The sequence below is a fragment of the Lepisma saccharinum genome, chromosome 16 (genome assembly GCF_977018435.1).
Source record: "Lepisma saccharinum chromosome 16, izLepSacc3.1, whole genome shotgun sequence".
In the NCBI taxonomy this organism is placed as follows: domain Eukaryota; kingdom Metazoa; phylum Arthropoda; class Insecta; order Zygentoma; family Lepismatidae; genus Lepisma; species Lepisma saccharinum.
The window spans coordinates 48267899-48292940 of NC_139244.1; the positions used below are offsets into that span (position 1 = coordinate 48267899).

General features: G+C 39.1%; 2 protein-coding genes across 3 annotated transcripts in view; one reads left to right on the forward strand and one right to left on the reverse strand.

The window, feature by feature from the left end:
- Window positions 1-25042, forward strand: part of LOC146000473 (uncharacterized) — a 193346-nt gene that overhangs the window by 43895 nt on the left and 124409 nt on the right. The gene's annotated exons all lie outside the window — the stretch shown is intronic.
- The window catches only part of LOC146000131 (polyubiquitin-like), a 53680-nt gene that overhangs the window by 28008 nt on the left and 630 nt on the right, over window positions 1-25042 (reverse strand). The window contains 9 exon segments of the mRNA XM_083137475.1: window positions 13525-13538; window positions 14061-14306; window positions 14309-14366; window positions 14369-14530; window positions 14533-14694; window positions 14697-14883; window positions 14885-15035; window positions 15038-15131; window positions 18158-18421. Of these exon segments, the coding sequence (XP_082993601.1) occupies window positions 13525-13538; window positions 14061-14306; window positions 14309-14366; window positions 14369-14530; window positions 14533-14694; window positions 14697-14883; window positions 14885-15035; window positions 15038-15131; window positions 18158-18421 (1338 nt within the window).

The following is a 25042-nucleotide window of genomic DNA, read 5'->3' on the forward strand; positions in this document are numbered from 1 at the left end:
CAACCTCATCTGAGCATATTTCTCTCTTGAGCTGGTAAATGCACCCCATTTCAGTAATCGTTTGGGTTTTCTCGGTTACCTTTAAGTCGACTAGTCCTTTGCTTTCAACGTCTTATACCTTTTCTTATCACCCGACCCTATCTTCACTTTCGTTGCTCCCTGTCTTCCAACTAAGTTTCGATGCTATATTCTTTCGTGATGGGTTGACTAGTAGCATTCAGATGTTGGCATGAAGGTCTTGTTGCTATTTAGTACAGCCTCATCTGTGCATCTTCCTTTCTTGAGCTGGTAAATGTACCCCTTTTCAGTAATCGTTTAGGTTTTCTCGCTAACCTTTCAGTCGACTTGTCTTTGCCTTTCAACATCTGATACCTTTTCTTATCACTCGAGCATATCTTCACTTTGCTTGCTCCTTGTGTTCCAACATAATTTCGATGCTCTCTATGTTTTCGTGATGGGTTGACTAGTAGCATACAGGTGTTGGCATGAAGGTCTTTTTTGCTATTTAGTACAGCCTCATCTGAGCATCTTCCTTTCTTGAGCTGGTAAATTCACCCCATATCAGTAATCGTTTGCATTTTCTTGGTAACCTTTCAGTAGACTTGACTTTGCCTTTCAACGTCTTATACCGTTTCTTATCACACGAGCCTATCTTCATTCTGCTTGCTCCCTGTCTTCCAACTTCATGTCGATGCTCTATTTTTTCGTGATGGGTTGACTAGTAGCATTCAGGTGTTGCATGAAGGTCTTGTTGCTTTATAATACAGCCTCATCTGAGCATCTTCCTTTCTTGAGCTGGTAAATGCACCCTATTTCAGTAATCGTAGGGGTTTCCTCGGTCACCTTTCAGTCGACTAGTCTTTTCCTTTCAACGTCTTATACCTTTTCTTATCACTCTAGCCTTTCTTCATTTTGCTTGCTCCCTGTCTTCCAACTTAATTTCGATGCTCGTTTTTTTCGTGATGGGTTGACTATTAGCATACAGGTGTTGGCATGAAGGTTTTGTTGCTATTTAGTACAGCCTCATCTGAGCATCTTCCTTTCTTGAGCTGGTAAATTCACCCCATTTCAGTAATCGTAGGGGTTTTCTCGGTCACCTTTCAGTCGACTAGTATTTTCCTTTCAACGTCTTATACCTTTTCTTATCACTCGAGCGTTTCTTCATTTTGCTTGCTCCCTGTCTTCCAACTTAATTTCGATGCTCTATTTTTTCGTGATGGGTTGACTAGTAGCATACAGGTGTTGGCATGAAGGTCTTGTTGCTATTTAGTACAGCCTCATCTGAGCATCTTCCTTTCTTGAGCTGGTAAATGCACCCCATTTTAGTAATCGTAGGGGTTTTCTCGGTCACCTTTCAATCGACTAGTCTTTTCCTTTCAACGTCTTATACCTTTTCTTAACACTCGAGCCTTTCTTCATTTTGCTTGCTCCCTGTCTTCCAACTTAATTTTGATGCTCTATTTTTTCGTGATGGGTTGACTAGTAGCACACAGGTGTTGGCATGGAGGTCTTGTTGCTTTATAGTACAGCCTCATCTGAGCATCTTCCTTTCTTGAGCTGGTAAATGCACCCCATTTCAGTAATCGTTTGGGTTTTCTCGGTCACCTTTAAGTCGACTAGTCCTTTGCTTTCAACGTCTTATACCTTTTCTTATCACCCGACCCTATCTTCACTTTCCTTGCTCCCTGTCTTCCAACTAAGATTCGATGCTATATTCTTTCGTGATGGGTTGACTAGTAGCATTCAGATGTTGGCATGAAGGTCTTGTTGCTATTTAGTACAGCCTCATCTGAGCATCTTCCTTTCTTGAGCTGGTAAATGTACCCCTTTTCAGTAATCGTTTAGGTTTTCTCGCTAACCTTTCAGTCGACTTGTCTTTGCCTTTCAACATCTGATACCTTTTCTTATCACTCGAGCATATCTTCACTTTGCTTGCTCCCTGTGTTCCAACATAATTTCGATGCTCTCTATGTTTTCGTGATGGGTTGACTAGTAGCATACAGGTGTTGGCATGAAGGTCTTTTTGCTATTTAGTACAGCCACATCTGAGCATCTTCCTTTCTTGATCTGGTAAATTCACCCCATATCAGTAATCGTTTGCATTTTCTTGGTAACCTTTCAGTAGACTTGACTTTGCCTTTCAACGTCTTATACCGTTTCTTATCACACGAGCCTATCTTCATTTTGCTTGCTCCCTGTCTTCCAACTTAATTTCGATGCTCTATTTTTTCGTGATGGGTTGACTAGTAGCATTCAGGTGTTGCATGAAGGTCTTGTTGCTTTATAATACAGCCTCATCTGAGCATCTTCCTTTCTTGAGCTGGTAAATGCACCCTATTTCAGTAATCGTAGGGGTTTCCTCGGTCACCTTTCAGTCGACTAGTCTTTTCCTTTCAACGCCTTATACCTTTTCTTATCACTCTAGCCTTTCTTCATTTTGCTTGCTCCCTGTCTTCCAACTTAATTTCGATGCTCGTTTTTTTCGTGATGGGTTGACTAGTAGCATACAGGTGTTGGCATGAAGGTTTTGTTGCTATTTAGTACAGCCTCATCTGAGCATCTTCCTTTCTTGAGCTGGTAAATTCACCCCATTTCAGTAATCGTAGGGGTTTTCTCGGTCACCTTTCAGTCGACTAGTCTTTTCCTTTCAACGTCTTATACCTTTTCTTATCACTCGAGCGTTTCTTCATTTTGCTTGCTCCCTGTCTTCCAACTTAATTTCGATGCTCTATTTTTTCGTGATGGGTTGACTAGTAGCATACAGGTGTTGGCATGAAGGTCTTGTTGCTATTTAGTACAGCCTCATCTGAGCATCTTCCTTTCTTGAGCTGGTAAATGCACCCCATTTCAGTAATCGTAGGGGTTTTCTCGGTCACCTTTCAATCGACTAGTCTTTTCCTTTCAACGTCTTATACCTTTTCTTAACACTCGAGCCTTTCTTCATTTTGCTTGCTCCCTGTCTTCCAACTTAATTTTGATGCTCTATTTTTTCGTGATGGGTTGACTAGTAGCACACAGGTGTTGGCATGGAGGTCTTGTTGCTTTATAGTACAGCCTCATCTGAGCATCTTCCTTTCTTGAGCTGGTAAATGCACCCCATTTCAGTAATCGTTTGGGTTTTCTCGGTCACCTTTAAGTCGACTAGTCCTTTGCTTTCAACGTCTTATACCTTTTCTTATCACCCGACCCTATCTTCACTTTCCTTGCTCCGTGTCTTCCAACTAAGTTTCGATGCTATATTCTTTCGTGATGGGTTGACTAGTAGCATTCAGATGTTGGCATGAAGGTCTTGTTGCTATTTAGTACAGCCTCATCTGAGCATCTTCCTTTCTTGAGCTGGTAAATGTACCCCTTTTCAGTAATCGTTTAGGTTTTCTCGCTAACCTTTCAGTCGACTTGTCTTTGCCTTTCAACATCTGATACCTTTTCTTATCACTCGAGCATATCTTCACTTTGCTTGCTCCCTGTGTTCCAACATAATTTCGATGCTCTCTATGTTTTCGTGATGGGTTGACTAGTAGCATACAGGTGTTGGCATGAAGGTCTTTTTGCTATTTAGTACAGCCTCATCTGAGCATCTTCCTTTCTTGAGCTGGTAAATTCACCCCATATCAGTAATCGTTTGCATTTTCTTGGTAACCTTTCAGTAGACTTGACTTTGCCTTTCAACGTCTTATACCGTTTCTTATCACACGAGCCTATCTTCATTTTGCTTGCTCCCTGTCTTCCAACTTAATGTTCATGCTCTATTTTTTCGTGATGGGTTGACTAGTAGCACACAGGTGTTGGCATGGAGGTCTTGTTGCTATATAGTACAGCCTCATCTGAGCATCTTCCTTTCTTGAGCTGGCAAATGCACCCCATTTCAGTAATCGTTTGGGTTTTCTCGCTCACCTTTCAGTCGACTTGTCTTTGCCTTTCAACATCTTATACCTTTTCTTATCACTCGAGCTTCTCTTCACTTTGCTTGCTCTCTGTCTTCCAACATAAATTCGGTGCTCTAATTTTTCGTGATGGGTTGACTAGTAGCATACAGGTGTTGGCATGAAGGTCTTGTTGCTATTTAGTACAGCCTCATCTGAGCATCTTCCTTTCTTGAGCTGGTAAATGCACCCCATTTCAGTAATCGTTTGCATTTTCTTGGTAACTTTCAGTCGACTTGACTTTGCCTTTCATCACCTTGGACCTTTTCTTATCACTCGAGCGTAGCTTCAGTTTTCTCCTATTTGAATTCTTATACGCTGTACATTACTTCATAAGAATATTCCTTATACTCGATGCTATTTTTAGAAATTGGCCTTTATTTAACGAATTTTTGAATCTTCTGGAGGACGTGATTGAACTCTTGCCATTGTGGATGTGTTTCCGATCCTTTTTATAAAATTCAAACCTGATGAAGGCTGCAACTTGTATTCACATCTTCCACTTCTGGCTGACGGCTTCTGCTTAGATAAATGGAAATAAGGACGTTGGGAATTTATTCGTTAACTGTGTTCTATTCGATCAGAAATGAATTATCTCATATCTGATTTCTTTTTTTATATTTGTGCAACTTAATTATCTAAAAATGTTTTATGTTGTAGTTTTGATGTGTGGGTTAGAATGAAATATTTATTGAATTTTTTATGTGTTTTAGTTTGTATTATATTTCATTGTGGTTTATTTTTATGATGTGTTGATGTAATTCATAATGTTCCTATAATTTATTTTTGGTCTTCCCCTATGGCATAGTTGTAATGTTGTCGCGTTGCAATCAAGGTGGATACTCGGTGGAAACGCATAGTGGTTCGCATCCGACTTTAATGTGTACGTGTAGTCCCGATGAACCATTTGTGCATAAGAGTGGCAAACTCCTATTTCTCTTCAAACTATCTGTTAGGAAATATTTTTTTGGACCATGTTTCTTTCTAGTGTGCAACCCTTATTGTGCATATTTGTTGTGATTCTGACCGTGATTGTGTTTACTTCACAGTTTCATATTCCTTTCATTACATTTTCATTGCTTTAGCAGTTTATTTATTCTTCAACCTTCTCAGCAGATCGAAATGAGTTCAGAGCATTAGTTTCATGCAAAGTCAGGATAGCAAAGTTGGCTTCATAATTGACTGTTCAAGGATCCAGGGGTTCGAATCCCGGCCTGCGCATGGATGTTCTTTGTGAGTATTCCATGGTTAATTTTATCATGTCATTAATTAGCGCCGGCCTCCGTCGCACATCGCGGTACGATTCCAGGGGTCCCGAGTTCGAATTCCGGCCGGGGAAAAGATGTTGGTGAGTGTCCATTGTTCAATTTCATCTTATCATCACTCATTCCCATGATCGCAAATTAGCCAAAAGTGGCACAAGAAGCAAGTTAAATAAAGCAAATCAATCAATCATTACTTATCCTCATCTCCCCAAAACACTAATGGCGTTACCCCAATCATGTCATAATCCCAATTACTTATCTAATTACGTTTGTCTACTGCAAGTTACTTTTTTAGCTTTACTTAACATTACACTTTATCTGCCTCTCGCCCAACCCACGCAAGTCATTGGATTCATAACGCCCAAGAATCGTTCATCATAAATCCAAAATAGTTTGGATGAATACGTAATTATTGATTATTATTTGAGTGGACGCAACGTGTGTCCCCAAACGCGTACGTGGGCAGCCCTGCCCAAAAAACTTCTTTTTCTTCATCTAATGGCATAAACATGGTGCACCTAAGGTTAAAACTTTTTAAATATATTTTAGAAAAATATATATATGCACAAATGTTTAAATTTATATTATTTTTAAGGAAAAAAATCTCCCTCCAAAAACTTCAATGGTGCAGTTTGCGTCATAATCCCCCTTCGGGCAGAAAAGTGAAGTTACCAATGCTGTTACTATTTGTACGTATTGAGTAGGTGAGGATTGTTGTATTCGTAGAATTTTGAACTTTTTATTTCTCGTCTACAACTTTATGCAATCTGTTCCACATAAGAAGACGCTTCACACAACAGTGACTTATATGGATGCAGTAAATTGAATTTTTGGTATTTTCTTATCTTACATATATTTTTCTGCCACTTTTGGCTAATTGCAACAATCAACATGAATGATAATTAAATGGAATTGATGAGGAGACACTCGGAAAGAAACACGCATGCTTAAGATACGTTACACTCGAACCAGGAACCTTCGGAAACGAGATCGTGGGCCACTCACTGGGAGTACTCAGCCACAGAGGGTCGACAATCGTGGTTCCGTGCTCAACTCTCTTTATTTCTTACAAAGTAATATCCTTTCTTATTTTGAAAGACCAACGTCACTTTGTTTACACCTCAAAACCAGACTGAATATCTTCCTTCTGGTGGAAACATATGCTCTGAGCGCTGCCTGTGAGTTTACTACACTAAACATTTGTATTCATTACAAGAGTGTGTGTGAATTGAACTATCTGAATATCCTGTCATACTTTGACTGACCGAATCCTGTGCGGTAGATTACATAATGTTGTTTGTACTGTTGGGCGTAGATATCAACTAAAATATCATGAACCACTTTAGACATTAGCGTTTCAAAATAATGTAATAAAAGTTTTCATGTTCGTGGCAGTGTACTCAAATGTTTATAATTAAGAAATCAGTTTTTTGGTCCATTAAGCTTTTGTCAAGTGACAAGCTCGTTGAGATCTGTTATTTAATTGTTTAGCCTAACGAAATTTATTTGTCAATTCCTCGTCTTCGTTACTTTGGACAAATTCACGTATTATATATTTTTTAAACTTGGTTTGGAATTTAGACTGTCTGAATGTGACATATGTAATAGTCTACGTGTTTTCTTACTCATTTCGTAGTTGAACTTAATAGTATTTAATTTATTGTACTTATTATACAAATAAAAGCGACACATAATTAAAAATACTAAATGCCTTAATAACATTAGAGACGATAAGTTTTCATTCAGTACTGAACACAAGTTGTAAAGCTTTGATACCTACATGTAACATATTTTGATAACAAAAATGTTTAGTTTTAAGAGAAAATTTAGAAACTAAAAACACATTACCTAGGTACATATGAAATAAACATCAGAGACAACTTATACTGCCGATTCATTTATTGACATACATAAAATATCATTTACTTACGTGAATTACTACCTATATGTTAGACTCGCACAGTGGCAGCTTCTGAAGGGGCAGGAAGGCGAACCCCTCCCTCCCCCCGGTGGACTAGTTTAAACCTAAGCAAACAAGTAAACCTAAGGCCGGCCTGCATGAGAGTGGTAAACGCCACATGCTGCAAGCCAAAGACACCAGGTTCGAACCAGTGTTGCCACATGAAGGGAAATTTCCCTTTTGCTGGGAAATTCGGACCGAAATTTTAGCCAAAAGGGAAAAGGGAGTTTTGATTAAAAATACCACAATTTCAGGGAAATTTTAAGACATCTGACTACATTATTACAATTTATGTGACGTTCCAGTTTCATATTCACATTTTCATCTTTTCTGTTCTTTTTCCTGCTCCCTTGAATATAGTCTGCATCTATTTATATTTCTGTTAAGTACATAGCTTTTCTGCACCCTCGGATAATAGTAACGATGAGGATTAACGATTAAATGGATCCAAACCCGTAACAACTGATCAGGAAGCGATGAAAGTGACATGTGAAAAGAAATTAACATTTTTTATTCACACGTACATGGACCAACGGAATTACTACTACTGCTGCTTCCACCACCACCACCACCACTAATAATAATAAAAATTACCGGGACTGCTACTACCACTAATAATATTATTATTATTGTATGATTTGCTTAGGTGAAGGGAAAAAATGGTCCAAAAAGGGAAATTTTGCCTCTTGGGAAGGGAAATTGTGCCCTCATATTGTGGCAACACTGGTTCGAACCTTTGTCATAAATAGATATATCATTGTGTTTGTCCCGTCATGTCTTCATTTCATCACTGCTTCTAATCGTCGCTATTAACCAAAGATGTAGGAAAGTGAGGTAAAATACAACAGAAATAGGAGAAAATAGGCAAATACGTGCGCTTTTAGGTGAACACTCGATGTGACCGTCTCTCAGAAAGTATTCTCCTTCTGCCCCTCCCCCACATTTCTTCCGGCACATTCACACATAGACGAGATGAATCAATATTACTATACCACAAACCAGATAAAGCACAAGCAAACACTCAACATGGAAATAACAACATATGTAATGACTAACATCTGTTGATAAGAATGTATCGTCACCAGATTAGGAGGGGGAGCAACCCCACTTTTTGCCCCCGCACTATGACATAAGTGAAAAGAGAATTATACGAATAACTGAGAATTACTTATAAATCAGATTTAGCTGCCATATGTAATTGTATCTATTTTGAGGAACACGATATACGCAATACAGGTTATTTCTGTCACAAAGTGGTAAATTAACGAATCTAAAACATTGATTCTTAATTACATTTGTTTTCATTTTGTTATTTAGTGTTGCTTTTCTGCCACTCTCTGCTAATCGCGACGACGTGGATGAGTGATGATGATAAGATGAAAGGATACTCACAAATAAATCCCATGCACATACCAAGATTTGAACCCGAAATCCCTGGCGCCGTACCACCAACTTTCCACAGGGGTCGGCGAGAGAAGAATGGAGTTGCTGTTCAAATGAACCATTCATTGAAAGTAAGAAGTGCGCTGTTGTCGGCGAAAAATCTTCGACGGAAGTCTGGATATAGTTTAAAGGGTGTCCCGACAAAACGTACCAGCGACAAAACGTACCACTTGGGTTTTCGCGACGAAACGTACCACTCATATAAACAGCTAGCTGTGAAGAATCCACTAATAACTTCAAAATATTTACTCCGCGACAAAACGTACCACTTCAAGGAAAAACCTTGAACTTGCCTTTGACATGTCAGACATTACAACACGGTGCGCTATCCAGCACCCAGCTACGTTATTCGTTTTACCTCATTAGTCATTACGACTTTGATCTCTTAGGTGGAATATTCAGTTGGGAGCATGAACATGGAAGTTGAGCTAAGTGTTACTAATATAGCTTTCATGCGAATTTTCTGGTTGGTTGTTTTTATATTAGTTTAGGTTAGGTTAGTTAGAGTTTGAAACAGTTTTCTAATTTTTTCATGGATGGTACTTTTAAGTGCTGTAGTAAACAATTTTCTCAGATTTACAGCATCCATGCAGATTTTGGAAGCACGGCTGAAGAAACAAATATCAACCCCGTAGTTTTTGCTCTATTGTTCAATAAGGATAGAGAGACCTATATTCGCTTGTTTCGACTCATCATTCAGGCTGTTCCGGAGTGGAAACCAGAAAAAGTGAACGTGGATTTTGAATTGGCAGCCATATATGCGATTCGCCAAGTGTTTTCTTCGACAGAAATCAGTGGGTACTTCTTCCATTTTAAGAAATGCCTTTGGCATAAAGTTCAAGATATAGGACTTTCAAGTGGTACGTTTTGTCGCATCACAAATATTTTAAGACTCATTAGAAGACCCTTCGCAGGTAGCCGGCCAGGTGGTAGGTACGTTATGTCGACGGTACGTTTTGTCGCGTATTCAGTTTAAAGTAAAGACGACCATAAATCTATTGCTCCCCCCCCCCCCATCCCTTCCTGTGGTCGTTAAATTTGAGAGTGAAGCATCAGTCACATTTGCTATTCGCGATTTAAATTGCCACCTGAGCGCTAGTGCAGTGGCGTATGCTGGTTCTAACGAGTGGGTAATCTCCGACCCTTGATCCTCAAACTCCAAAAGTTTCCGTGAAATTTATGTCAGGATCCATATTGGATTTAGGAACATTGTGTCGGAATGTTTTGTCTTATTGCTACGACCATAATCAATTAATTCTCATTATTGCAGTTTAATATACGTGTAGAATTTCAAATAATAAAGCAAGACAGTATTATAAAACTATAAAAAAACAACCTGTGGAATATAAAATGAAAGACGTGCACTAGTGAAATAAAAACCCGCAATATTAATTTAAGTGCAAAATTCAACTTACTCCAGGACTAGTGTTGCCCACGAGACGAGACTTTGGCCTGTCTCGTCTCGTGGGCAACACTAAACAGTGGAGGTAGAAGTCCTGAAGATGAATCTCAGATTATTACAACGTATTATGCAAGGTGTTTAATCCTGCTACTGAAGTAAAATTAATTACCACTATACACTTTTTAAATTAGATATTTGTAGGATTTCGGGATGGGGGGTTTCAGCCCCCCGAGTCCTCCACCTGGCTACGTGCCTGATGTGTTTTTTTCGTTCTATGTTTAATTCGTTCATCTTCATCACTATTAATCTAAAGAGGCGGAATATAACTTAAATTAACTAATTAATATATATATATATATATATATATATATATATATATATATATAAAATTTATTTTTGATATCTTTGCCTTTAAAAAATATTTAGTTCTGTGAAATAAGTATTCTCGCTGATTTTGAAGATTAGAGAGGAGAAACAATCACTATTTTTGTAAATACAAGAATGGGGGAGTCAGCATATAGGTGCTTTAATTGCTTAAGCTTTGAATTTTAATTTAGTTTGCTTCATATTCAATACTTAAGCTTTTTCATTTTGATAAATTTATGTTCAAGTAACAGAAATCAGCAAGACAGAAGCAAATGTAAAGTGAAAATTTAGCGTAAAATTGGTTTGCCCATGTTATTCAATTTTCCTGTTCTTCGCATTCTACCGGGTATGTTTTCCCTAGTTCAGCGGAGGGAACTGGAAAGGCTCTGAAGGTTGAGAGTGCGACCAGTGGACTCTCACAAGAAGGAGAATACCCTGGCCACGGAATCACCGCGCCTGAGAAGCAGTGTTTCCTCCCCCTCTTTTCTCTCTCCTTCCTCCTCGCCAAGGGTTGTAAGGGAAGCGGGAGGAATGACGTCAGGGTGAGATTCCCTGACGTCATTCCACCGGCTGGAGAAAGGTTCCCGGACATTCAGCGGCAAACTGTTGGAAGCATTCGCGCGCTGGAAGCAAAGAAATGCATGCATCGAAATTGGTTTGGAAGAATATTGCCAAAAAATGTGTATATATATATATTTAAAAAAAAAAAGAAATACAGCCGGGTCATCTGCGATTACCTAGATGACCCAGAGTATACGCCGCTGCGCTAGTGTCGCTTCCAATATGGCCGCTGTATGTAGGATACATCCCTTGTTTACGTTCAGTTGGTAGTAGTGTATGGTCATGGCTGATGTGGAGTCTCGAGATATTCTTATATTGAGAAAACGACGTGGATATCAGCAACTATGCCGAGAACGAAGAATTTAATTATTATAGGCAATAATAACAGACAGCGCAGACGAAATTAATATGTACGCACTGGTCCTTAAAAGCAGTGCTTACGTATCACCTGCACCCCATGTTGTAACTGTGGCTCTCGGAAATGATTTGAAAATAAAGCGATTGACCGGTACTTGAAAAGCTGGGGCAGGAAAAAATTGCGAACATGTCGTTGCAATTCTTCCTCCAAAGAGGCTGGCTGGTATAATAATAATAATAATAATAATAATAATAATAATAATAATGATAATAATAATAGTAATAATAGAATTCACAATTTCATGACCAGGCTATCTTCACTGAAAAGGAACATCGTACTGAATGAAACAGCAACATTAGCACGTCCATTTCCTTCTTCTGCTTACATTTAAGATATCAATTCATCCTCAAACTACATTCATTGTCGCACTTAATCGCCATGCACCTGTTTCAAATTTCACATATAATACATTGTTTATCTGGATGCATTGGGTAGGCGCTTCGTGACTTTTCGAAAAAACAAACAAAAAAAAAGTTTTATTTGTAAAGGTTAGTATATAATCATGTTTGGAAAAATAAAGTGAGCGGACTCTAGAATTCTTCGTAATTTGCTTACCCTATTTCACCCAGTCTTCTGTCAATCAATTCTGTTTTCCCTGATTTATTTACAAATTTCTTCTTGTTGATTCCACGGGGTAGAAATTCATCAAATCGCTTCACTTGTTCTGACCCATAAAACGATTTAGAGCCCAAAACTGAGCAGTACACGTTACTCTTTCGCACATTCCTAGGGACATTGAATTTTCGCGATGCGCGAAATCGCGAAATGTGAAAAAATATGCAATTTTGAACATTCTGCACGTAACTACACCCCCAATGATGAAATATCCATGAGTTTTATTCGCGAAGTAATGCGAAATGTGTGCTTTTCCACGAAATGAACGCTTTTTCGCGAAATAACCGTGAAATATCATCAAATTATGTAGAAAACAAGCAAAAACCGGCAATCGATGTTGTGCGCGCAAACTGTCGATATGCAACGAAACGTTTGCCTAAAGTTTCCTACCACTTGCAGCTGAAAAACGTTTTATCTTCTATCACATCAGGAAGACGCTGCAAATTGGGATTTCCCATGTACATAATCTCAGTTCGAAAACTTCGCTCCCTGTCCTTTCTTTTCCTTTCTTCCCCCGAATTTCCACTCAACTTACAGTTTCATTGAACTTGCTAGCTGTAGCAGCGATAAGATTAGTCTGTTCCCGCACATCAAGGGAAACAATGGTGTCATTTGTGTTCAGTCATGAATGAATTTTGTTTATCATCATGTGATTTTCAACATGTGTTTGTGTATGTGCAGTAGTGATTATTTTATTTGATGGACAGCAAGGATATACTTTAAATAAATACAATGAATAAATCACTTGAGATATGCAATTAGAAATGAAGTGATTTTGTGTTGATGTTTTCTTTTTGGTTGGACAGCTAAGTACTTGTGTATGTGTACAGTATATAAAAATGAACTAGTTTATCAATTTATAGCTCTTTTGTATGATGTTTCCTCTCATGATGAAAAAGTGTGTGCCAATTTTTTTTCCACCGCTGGTATATACCGCTGATATAACATTTTATTTACCGCTCTCCTCAGTTTTTATTTACCATAAATTTGTCTCCCTAATAATGACCATCCAGAGATACAATTTAAAACCATGCAATGCAGAGGTTATGTTAAGTGTACACTTTAGCTGATAAAAAATAGGTGCAGACTACTAAACTTTGACTTTTATTTACCGCTTTTCCAACGAAATGATCTTTTTTCACCGCTTTTATATACGGAAATTGTAACTTTTCAAATGCGAAATTCATGAATTTTATTTACCATAAATCAGTGTCCCTACACATTCCCCATGATTTGAACGACTTCAACACAGCGTAGTATCCTACATACAGTAGTTCCTGAAAATCCCACCAGACATCATATCGGATAATTCTAATCGCGAATTGCTCTCTCCACGAAATTAGACCAGTCAAGGTCACACGTTTTCGGAGGTTCCCTTTTGCTCTTCCACACCCCATGGCCCTCCAAGGTTGCCAAACTTGTTCCAAGCCACGCAGTGGACACGTCACGCGTTTTACACCCACCTAAACTAGTAATACGGCACTTTTTTTCATTACACAAGCACATTTGCAGAAGATACAATTCAAGCTACAGGTGTAACAACATACACTGTATAAAACACAACTTATTACTAAATTCGTTGACTCTGTACGTATGCGCCTGATTTCGTCTTCGCTGGTGTATTGGATTATTTGTTGCGTATTGGCAACACTGTGTGTGGGTAGCCTGACCTTGACCGGACTACTTTCATGGCGTTAACTATAATCGATTTTTCTTGATTTTTGTTTCGGTTTTGGAGATAGCCTACCTAGCCTGACGCGCTTGGATTTCATGTTACCCTGACCCGTGAATTTCCAAACTCGAGAGTTTGTGCAATGTTGGTGCAAACGGGCATCAGTATTTTATCTAGAGGGGCAGCTGATAATGCTGTTTCTTCTGGCTATGAAACAGAGAAGGGAGACCACCGTAAGTTAATCGCCAAAACAAGGCAAACGAACACACTCCAGATAGATAGGTCTCGTGTAAGATTCAGGTGCCTCAAGTTTGAAGAATACTGAAAAATGTACATATAAATGCTGTATTACGTAAATGAAATTGCTAACAAAGTGTTTGTCTACTGTATCAAACATTTGATTAACAAAGTTTGTAATCATTTAAGATCACTTACCTTTCTGAATGTTGCAGCCAGACAAGGCTCGACCATCTTCCAGCTGCTTTCCTGCAAAAATCAACCTCTGCTGATCTGGAGGAATTCCCTCTATGTCCTGGATTTTGGCCTTCACATTCTCAATGATGCCTGAAGACTCCACCTCTAAGGGTTTTGTCTTCCCTGTCAATGTCTTCACGAAGATTTGCATTTCATAAGAAAATTTTTGCTCATCTGGAGGAATTCCCTCCTTATCCTGGATTTTGGCTTCACATTTTCAATGGTGCCTGAAGGCTGCACCTCTAGGGGTTTTGTCTTCTCTGTCACTCTAAGGGTTTTGTTTTCCCTGTCAATGTCTTCACGAAGATTTGCATTTCATAAGAAAATTTTTGCTCATCTGGAGGAATTCCCTCCTTATCCTGGATTTTGGCCTTCACATTTTCAATGGTGCCTGAAGGCTGAACCTCTAGGGGTTTTGTCTTCTCTGTCACTCTAAGGGTTTTGTCTTCCCTGTCAATGTCTTCACGAAGATTTGCATTTCATAAGAAAATTTTTGCTCATCTGGAGGAATTCCCTCCTTATCCTGGATTTTGGCCTTCACATTTTCAATGGTGCCTGAAGGCTGCACCTCTAGGGGTTTTGTCTTCTCTGTCACTCTAAGGGTTTTGTCTTCCCTGTCAATGTCTTCACGAAGATTTGCATTTCATAAGAAAATTTTTGCTCATCTGGAGGAATTCCCTCCTTATCCTGGATTTTGGCCTTCACATTTTCAATGGTGCCTGAAGGCTTCACCTCTAGGGGTTTTGTCTTCCCTGTCAATGTCTTCACGAAGATTTTCATTGTCATAAGAACATTTCTTCTCATCTGGAGGAATTCCCTCCTTATCCTTTATTTTGGCCTTCACATTCTCAATGGTGTCTGAAGGCTTCACCTCTAGGGGTTTTGTCTTCCCTGTCATGTCTTCGAGAAGATATCTTCATTTTCCTAAGAAAATTTCTTCTCATCTGGAGGAATTCCCTCCTTGTCCTGGATTTTGGCCTTCACGTTCTCAATCGTGTCTGAAGGCTCCACCTCTAGGACTATTGTCTTCCCCTGCCAATGTCATCACAAAGATCTTCATCTTCCTAAAAAAAAAGAAAAAATAACTTCCATTTTTTAAATGTTTCACATTATATCAGGTGATTATTTGAACAGATCAAATTCTATACTTATCCATGCACACAATCTCCTATATTATGGAGAAATGTTATTGCAGTTGAAACAATTTCAAATACCATTCCTCTCTACATGAATTAGAAGTAAATAGCACTGTTGACCTGACCAAATTACTACTGTAGAACTGTTAAGTGACGAACTGATATATGCTAGTCTTCATACATCATTGAAATTACATCAATACGAGACGTAATGACTAGGTGACTGTTGCAGACCTTCAGGTTGTATGGCTATAGGAGTGTATGGCCTTAAAGCTTTAAATCAAAGTGACATCATATCTCCCGTAAGAACATAGGGGCATGATGGGTGTATATTCATGCGCAGGCAGGCGAAGACTTGTGATGGAGCCAACAACACGGTATTCGTAATAACGGGTGTTTCATAAATAATCTAGGGGTTACAACAATTTATAGCAAGTAAAGTATTGAACTTACGTTAATGAAACCAGTCCAGAACGAACAAAAACTCGAACAATTTTTTTTTCATTGTTGCATTGACGGCACACATCGACACGATAGTCTACTTCTTGCCACACTTGCATCAATATGGACCTGCGTCCATCACTGCGATGGTACGCTCCCTTAGGGCTGCGATCCCACGCGGCATCGGTGAGACAAATATTCCGTCTTTGATGAAACTCCACAAAAAAAGTCACACGGTGTAACTGCCTGTGATCTTTGGGATCAAAACATTGAACAAAATACTATGAGTGATGTGGGTGGTGTGTGTGTCGCCTAGTGGCAGGGATGTGAACTCTCAGCTTAACAAAACATACACACACACACACAAACTCTTTGCGTTCATCGATCGTTCTGGACTGTTTTCATTAACGAAAGTTCAATAGTTTACTTGTAATACATTTTTGTAACCCCTCAATTATTTCTGAAACACCTGCTATAATAAAATGTAACACTGGAATTATACAATGTGCAGATTTTCTAACATAATAAATGCATTTCCCCCTCTCCTCCCTTCTCCACACACACACATATACATAGCCTATACTTTTCACTGTGCCCATCAGTTAACATCATCGTCTTGTAACCAACAAGTCCCTGGGTTCAATTTCTGGTGTGAACCTATTTATATGTTTAGTAAATTTAGTCTCGATTAATGTAAGTCCGATACGTTGTTCTAGTATTCCTTTCCTTTAATATCTGAACAAGTTGCCTCCCCGATGGCGCAGTGGTAGCTTCGTTGCCTTGTGATCAAGGGGTTCCGGGTTCGATACCCGGTAGAGGCACATAGTTTTTCGGATCACTTTAAACTATAGGTCCAGTCCCAATTAGCCTTACTGTTCATAAAGTGGACTTAAAACTCTGAATCAATCAATCAATATCTGATAAAGACCCCCTCGATTTTTGTTCATTATAATGTAATAATATCACTACTTTTTATAATACTTGGTCATTCCTCTTTGGAGGGGTATATGCCTCCGTGCTCCTCCTGCTAAATACATCAGTGGGATAGTGCTTTTTACTTGTATTTAAACTTTTTAAATTTGATAATACAGCACATCTATTCTGCAGTTGCACATCTAGGGTAACCTTTGTAAGGCAATATATGAAGCGATCGGCTGTAAAAAATGGTAAGTAACATTTTCGTCATTTCTGAGTTCATTAAGGAAAAAAGGTTATTAGAAGCTATACTGTAGATAAATTGTTTTCGTGTTGTGTTTACCAATTTCACAAGGCTTCACTGAGTCCAATGCAAATTGTTTGACATTTCAATTTCACTCGAAAATTGAAGGATGGCACATTTTACTTTGTAACTCAAAAATGACCTAAATGTCACTTACCCATGTTTCACACCTGATTATGATATTTCACTATCATGTACCAAAAATTGATATTGTTAATTCTTGTTATTTTCAGTTATTCTGTTTTTGAGTTTCAGTAGGCTATATGCCTTTTGATTTATCTAATGAGACAAGAAGCATTTGAAGACTAAAATTGGTAAACGCTGTAAGTGCCAAAATAATTGAAATACCGTTTTCCACGTTAAACTGTGAAATGTGCCATCCTTTATAATGTGATAAACGTGAAAAGTGGCTGGTAGCCCTCTAAGTAGTTCAAAGGGCGTGTAAAGAGGTGACTTGTGTCAACGTTCTTACGGGCTGATGTGCGGAACATTGCGATTTCCCAACACTTTCGCTTTTGACACTTATAACGTTCATCACTTTTAGTCCTCATTTTCTCTCCTCCTAAGGTGTGGTGCAGATGGCACTTTGTTGTAACCAAAACTACAGAAGCTAAGATCCACATATTCGTATAAAACAACATTTGTTTTTACTGGAAATACACAACTTAGAAAGTGGTTCACTTGTAATTATACGTACAATTTACTACATGTATGTAGTTGTCCATGCACCGTGACCAAGGCGTCATGCTTTGGACTCCAGTTATGAGATGCGTGCAGGCTAGAGTCTCCTTGAGGAAAGCATAAGAACTTTTCTTATGAGATTTTGGACCGTGTATGGGAACGTGGGCCACTCAAATTCCAAGGAAACTGGGGAGCTACAACGCAGTAGCGTAACCCGATAATGGAAACCTGAAACAATGACTGGGGGTTCGTCATGCTGACCGCATGTCATCCCGTAACTGGTTGAATGATCTCCCACCTCGGCAGGTGGGAGTGAGGTCGGTAGGTACGCTGTTGCGTAACAGGCTATTATTATTATTACATGCATATAGTTAGCTCTGTGGATCGCTACAATTTGTGACAGGAAAAAGTAGAAAGTAGATATTGCAAAAAAGTATCATCATGTATGCATATTCATAAGAAATCATTTTCTTCATTTCTAAGCACACCGTGTCATAATTTGTGGTTCTCACAAAACCAGCTTGTCTGCACATGCCCTAGATAGCAGTTACTTAATCAATTTTGATTCTACTATGACTTACATATTGTGGCACAGCAGAACCAATGATAGTGGTACTTGCAAGTGTTGTAGTAGTAGCAATTGGAGTTCCTGGAGTAGCAATTGGAGTTCCTGTAGTAGTACTTGGAATTGGTGCGGTAGTACTTAGAGGCACTGCTGCAGTCGAAGTACTGGGAGCTGTTGCAGTCACACCACTGTGGTAGTGACGTTTGCAGTCACGGGACGTGAACTCATGTCCATGGCGAATGCAGCAAAATGGTGAAGCGGAAGGTGATTCCTGACACCCCTGTAATTGCACTCTCAGGGGCAAACACTCCAGTACCTGGTATGTTGGTTGTAACTGATCCTGATAATAGAGACCCCCCCTTACATTTTGGCCGGGAATCGTAAATTTGTACGCTTCTAGCTGATGGTGTCCCTGCAGTAACTGGCCTTTGCATATCTGGTACCGCTGAAGTGACTGGCCTTTTCATAGCTGGTGCCACGGCAGTGGCTGGTCTTCGTGTAGTAAATTCTAAACTCCTACAAGTAAAATAATGACACTTATCACAACTTGCAAGTATTTATCGAAATTTTCAGAAAAATATGCCGGGGTTTGGAATGTATTTAATGCATTTCAAGCCAACCCAGGTATACTATCCTGTACATATATATAATAAAATAAATCAAGGGATCCCGGGTTCACCCAGTGGAGGCACATAGTGGTTCGGATCCCACTTTAAACTGTAGGTCCAGTCCCGATTAGCCTTACTGTGCATAAAGTGGACTTAAAACACCAAATCAATCAATCAATCAATCAAAAATCAATATAATAAAGTAGCCCACAAAACAAAAATATAACTTAATATAATATCATTCTGTATGCAGATATATATAACATTGTCCTCCTCCGTGGCCGTGCGGCCTAAGGCGCTGTGCTTTGGGCTTCGACTGTGGGACGGCATGGGTTCAGTCTCTGGGTTCTCGGCCTGTGTATAGGACCGGTGGCAACCCACCATCGTGAGGAAATTGGGGAGCTACGAGTGAGTAGCATAATTCCGGTCTCGGAAATCTCCTACATCGACTGAGGATTCGACGTGCTGACTCCAAATCGCGTCTCTCTTCAAAGCGTTAACGGTGTTCTTAATAAATAACTTTAAGAGAAACGTTAGCAGTTTCTATTCTTATTGGGCGCCTCCAGGAACGCTCAACGTGGAGCAAACCGAGGTATCAAGGTCCCTGGACGCACTTGCTACCTGGGTGTTGTGACTTTAGGCCGCAAGGATTTCACGCGCTACCTGCGGCCAGCATGGTCGTCTGCAAGTGGCATGATGGCAGACAGGACCTCGAGCAGAATAGCTTAAAGGTACAATGCAGAAAGAGATGGCTTCTGATTAAAGTCATAGAAGTTTACGTAATTGTAAATACGCTATATAACACTGTTCGCAGTTGATATAAATTAATGAAAATATATATCATGGTTAACTTTTCTGGCCCTTCAGTAAAGTTTGACGTGCAGTGTGAAAACACAGAGAAAAAACATGGATCGCGAGATGATTGTTAATTGTTATCAGCTGTTGCTCCCTGTTACTCAACTGTGTGACGTTGAGCGATACTGGAGGCGCCCAGTGCATTCTTTGAATGTGTAGGGGAAGGAAAGGGAATTGCATCTTGCAACATTACTTTGAAATTAACTGAAAGTGCTGCAGTTAAAATTTAGCTAAGTTCCTTGATAATTCGATTATTTGTACAACATGCTCAGCCATGATTAATTATCCTTAGGATCGGACAGCTATGTAGGAGATACTATAATTAGATTGATTGATTTGGTGTTTTAAGTCCACTTTATGCACAGTAAGGCTAATCGGGACTGTACCTACAGTAGAAGTGGGATCCGAACAACTACGTGACTCCACCGGGTATCGAAATCGAACCCGGGTCACCTTGATTACAAGGTAACGACGCTACCACTGCGCCATCGAGGAGGCCCATACTATAATTATAGAAAATTTTAAAAATATATATATAAATGCAATTTTAAAAGATAATGATTCTGCAGCTGAATTCGAGCTTAGAACCTTCAGATCACAAAGTAAAATTGGAACCATGAGCAACAGCAACGAACGGGCTCATGTTCCAATACCTTGCGTTCTTTCAAAAACAACTTGAAATGAATATATAATTATTTAAGAATAGTTTCGCAGATTACGCAACTTTGCTTTGAGCAAAAGTTCATGTTAGTTTTGTCTTTATTTGTACAATATTGTAAACAAAAATTGTCATGTTGTTCAATTTAAATTTATCGGAATCCAGAAAATGTAAATGTTTTATTAAGAGAACAACACACAACATTTGCACATTCGGGATATTTCAGCGTTACGTGTGTGATATTTTACACACAAAATTTAATGTTCTAGACAAGAGATTGGATTAAAATATTCTTAATAAACTGATTTCATAGAATTACAAAGTACTTTATGGTGTCTGCTAACAAATGAAAATAACTTGAGTATGATGGCATAGGCTGAGTATATGAAAACCATTAACAAAAGTGCGTTACGTGTGTGACGCTTTAAAAATGAAGCAAATTTTGACTTCATTTATCTGTTTATTGGTGAAAGGTGAAAATTATATGCATTCACAAACATCTAAGCCTTAATGCAATTAAAAACAATAATAATTTTCATATTAATTCATTTTGTTATTAACATGGATTATGATCACTTTTCGTGGAATGGTCCATTTGTGTACTCGATTTTCCTATCTGCATAGTGCAATACTATCTCATGGACATTGCATTCGAATGATGGATAAATGCACCTTACCATCATTATGTCGTCACAAGAAAGCAATCCGTCTACGCAACCTCTATATTTCTAATTGCCCCGGGCACTTTTAAGTAAAAATAAGAATCAGTTTTATCCTGACATAATTAGATCCTACATTTTCCCACGTACCTTTCTTCATAACATTCTTCGCTTCGATTTGACTGGTGTTACGCTTTGTTATGGTTTGACATAGATACGAATGATATAGCCGAATATTAAAGGCCTAACGGCAAATTTATGAGAAACTCACTCATCATAGAAAAACATAGTAATGAGGAAAGGATTGTTGAATATCAATTGTTGATAAGTTTACAATGGGTACAACAGCAAGGTTGATGCATACAGCTGTGTCATGAGGATACTTCTCACCGAGCAACGTCTTTTCGAAGGTACATTGGAATGAAAATGTGAAGGGAAAGTATTAACATTTTCAAATGCATATTGCTAAGGCTCTGCAAGGACGTAGTACAATATACAAACCTGTATGCCAATAAAACAACAATTTAAAGAATTTCATTGTATCCAGTGGCGGATTAAAGACGTTCTCTCGGAGGGGGCGGACACCCATTTCGGCGCCCCCTGAACTTTCGGCGCCCAATACACTTCACTTACAACGGTCCTACCATATGCGTCATAAAATCGCTGTCGTAACTAAAATGTTGGAGGCCCAGCTCTGTGTCATGTTTTGCCCCCTAGCCCATAGGCGGAGCTACGGGGTGTGCCCGGGTGTGCCTAGGCACACCCTAATGGGCTGCTTTATCAAAGAGAATTAAAGACAGAAATTTCAATAAGAGAGAAAATAAGCGGCAGTTTGTAAGAAGTTGAAAATGTCATTACTTGGTACAAACGTGTGCATTATTGCTGATGAAACGAGTGTCTATAGTTTTTCGATTTTTTGATGTCATTAGAGAAATAAGATATTTACTGCATTCTATTCTGTACTGCAGTGCTTTTCTTCTATACCTGTCACAAGCTGCACGTGTGAGAGAGAGCTTTCTCCAAGCTTCTCAAGTTAAAACTAAATTAAGAGCAACTCAGAAGCAGCATGGAAGCAGATTGGAAGCCCTGCTCTTGTTATTTGTGGAACAGGAAAAAGCTTCGTCTATTGATGTAAATGAAGTTATTGATGAGTTTAAGAACATTGTACCTTTTGACAGACGTCTCTTGTTATAGATGACGTGTATTTTGATGTATTTGTTTGTAACATTTATGAATATTTTATGTGTGTGTAATTTCTATGCAATTTGATTCTTTTGTACTACATATACTCAGAAATTTTCAAGACTGTCATTTAGTGAATTTATATTCCTTTACAAACATCAGTGCAGTTAAAGAGTCAAGTGATTGTGTTGCAAAATATGCTATTAAAAAGGTACAACACCTCGTTTTTTTCTTCTTTGTGCACACCCAAATATAAAGTTCTAGCTACGCCTATGCCCTAGCATTAGTATTTCTTGCGCTATGAGGACGGTTACAATTATGAATTGCATGCTTGTAATGTTTTTAAGTCAGAAAATCCACATCGTGTGGCTGATGTTCATTAAAGGAAGTTTTCATTTTACAGCAAAACACCCAATTGTTGTACAATTTCGTTCGGGGTGGCGGCAGATTCCCTCCGGGTGTGCTCCGCACCCTTCGGAAAGCTGCCTCAAAAAACACTGGACAAGAAGTAGTTGCACGAATGCACGGTGTTAAATCAGAAGCACACAGAAAGCATTTTCTTTCTGGTTAGCGGCCATATTGCTCGACTGACGTCAAGGGCACTCACGTCATGCTGACGTCACGTCACGAAAACAAACGAAAAGTGGAGGTCGTAAACGTGAAGACTTTCTCTATAAAAGAGTACTAAATGCTTCCTGATAAAACAAACCGTTTTCCATAAAGCGTGTAATCTGTATATTTCTTTCAGGCTGATTTTTCTGATATTAAAAACAGGCTCAGATATAGCTATACGTAGTAGCTATATCTGAGCCTGTTTTTAATATCAGAAAAATCAGCCTGAAAGAAATATACAGATTACACGCTTTATGGAAAACGGTTTGTTTTATCAGGAAGCATTTAGTACTCTTTTATAGAGAAAGTCTTCACGTTTACGACCTCCACTTTTCGTTTGTTTTCGTGACGTGACGTCAGCATGACGTGAGTGCCCTTGACGTCAGTCGAGCAATATGGCCGCTAACCAGAAAGAAAATGCTTTCTGTGTGCTTCTGATTTAACTCCGTGCATTCGTGCAACTACATCTTGTGGAGATACATCCAGTGTTTTTTGAGGCACCTTTCCGAGGGTGCGGAGCACTCCCGGAGGGAATCTGCCGCCACCCCGGACGAAATTGTACAACAAAACCAAATTATAAAACCTTTCTGCTCCCGTTGTTTCCCTCGCATCGGACCGCATTACTTTGTGTGGCGAATATTCTTGCCTTTATATTTCCCTGTGTAAATAACAACGCAAACACTTGTCCAATCTTACAGAAGAAGCAGAATAAAACTGGCAACCACACTAGCCTTATCTCCTCTCTCCCATCTCGAATGTGCAGTAGAAATAAAACGGAGTTAAGTATAATGTTCAGAGTTGTTGAGGATAAGGTCCCCGAGGAAAAGTTTTTGTCAATAGTCAAAATTCCTAATGGAAGGACAAATACTATTGACAAATAGCTTGCTGCTCTTGATTTAACATACGATGATATTGTTGCTTTCGGCTTTGATTGTGCTTCAAATATGGCTGGGAATGTTGGAGGTGTGAGAAAGAAGCTTTCGGAAAAGGCTCACAGAGAGATTCTGTATATGCACTGTACCGAGTAGAGCGCACATTTTGTCCCTTGCAGAGGCTTCCTGCAGGAATAAAAACCAAAAGGTAAAAAGATTTTTTCATGTTTTGAAAGATATTTACAAGCTGTTTAGCAAGTCGCCTAAAAAGGAAAATATTTTGCACGATATTCAGGCAATAATCAATGACCCAGTTATCAAGATTCCAGAATGTATTGAAGTCAGATGGTTGTCGCACTACAGAATAGTCAACGCTGTCTCCAGAAGCTTGAAGTCAATTTTAACGGCTTGTGAGCATATCCACAATGAAGGGGCACATCTTGCATCACTGGCAGGAGGCATCTTGCTGGATATCAGAAATGGAAGTTTCATTATTACCTGAAAAGTGATGAATTAAATCACAACACTTTGCAAAAGAAGGATTTGAGTCTGGCCAAAGTCATCTCTCTAATTACTTCAACAAATTGCATTTGCAGGATATTGCAAATCAGTGTCAAAACATCAACAGTGATCTGCAAAAATATAGATTCGGACCGAACTGAAGAATATCGGATCTGAAGCGTACCTGGTTGCTTATGAAGATGCTAGGGAAACTTTCTGTAGGATGAAGGAATACGCGGAAAGTGGAAAACAGGTTCAACGATCAACCTATTGATACCATCAGATTCGCAAGTCAATTTGAAACCTTTCAGTCAGTAGTAAATTTTCAAGACACCGAAGTCAAAAGATTTTGTGCTAATTTTACCAGGTGGAAGGCGTTCTTGCTGACCTCAAATCCTACAATTTATTTGTTAAGTCGATGCCTGATAATGAAATATATACAGAAGCTGACAATGCATTGCTTTCAAACTTGAAACCATACATTAGAAGAATTGAAAGAAAATATCAGGAGGAAAAATGAAGCAATTTTGGAAGAGGAACTGACGCGTGTTAGTCGAAATATCCTTTTAAAATATACTCATTTTAATTGTAACTTAACTGTCAATGTAATTGTACGAACTTCTTTCATTACATAGCTAGCGGCCCCAGTTACGCGGATAATGCATTCAGTTTGCCCGTAGACGCGATCTTATTCTCCCCCGCGCTAACCACCGTTCCGTGGACGACTCGACCGAGAAAGGCACTAGTAAAGTGCTACCCTGTGCTTTGCACCACGCCATGCAGGCGTATAGGTGGTGTGGAGTAGGGCCCCACACTTTCTTGATCACCGCTGAAGGTTGGGGTGATGTGATCAGCACCACGCCCCTGGCCGCCTTTACCCCACAGAGATTCTTCCAGGTATCCACTTCATACGGCGCTGAGTGGGTGCGGGAGCCGCTTGAACAGTTGAAAAAA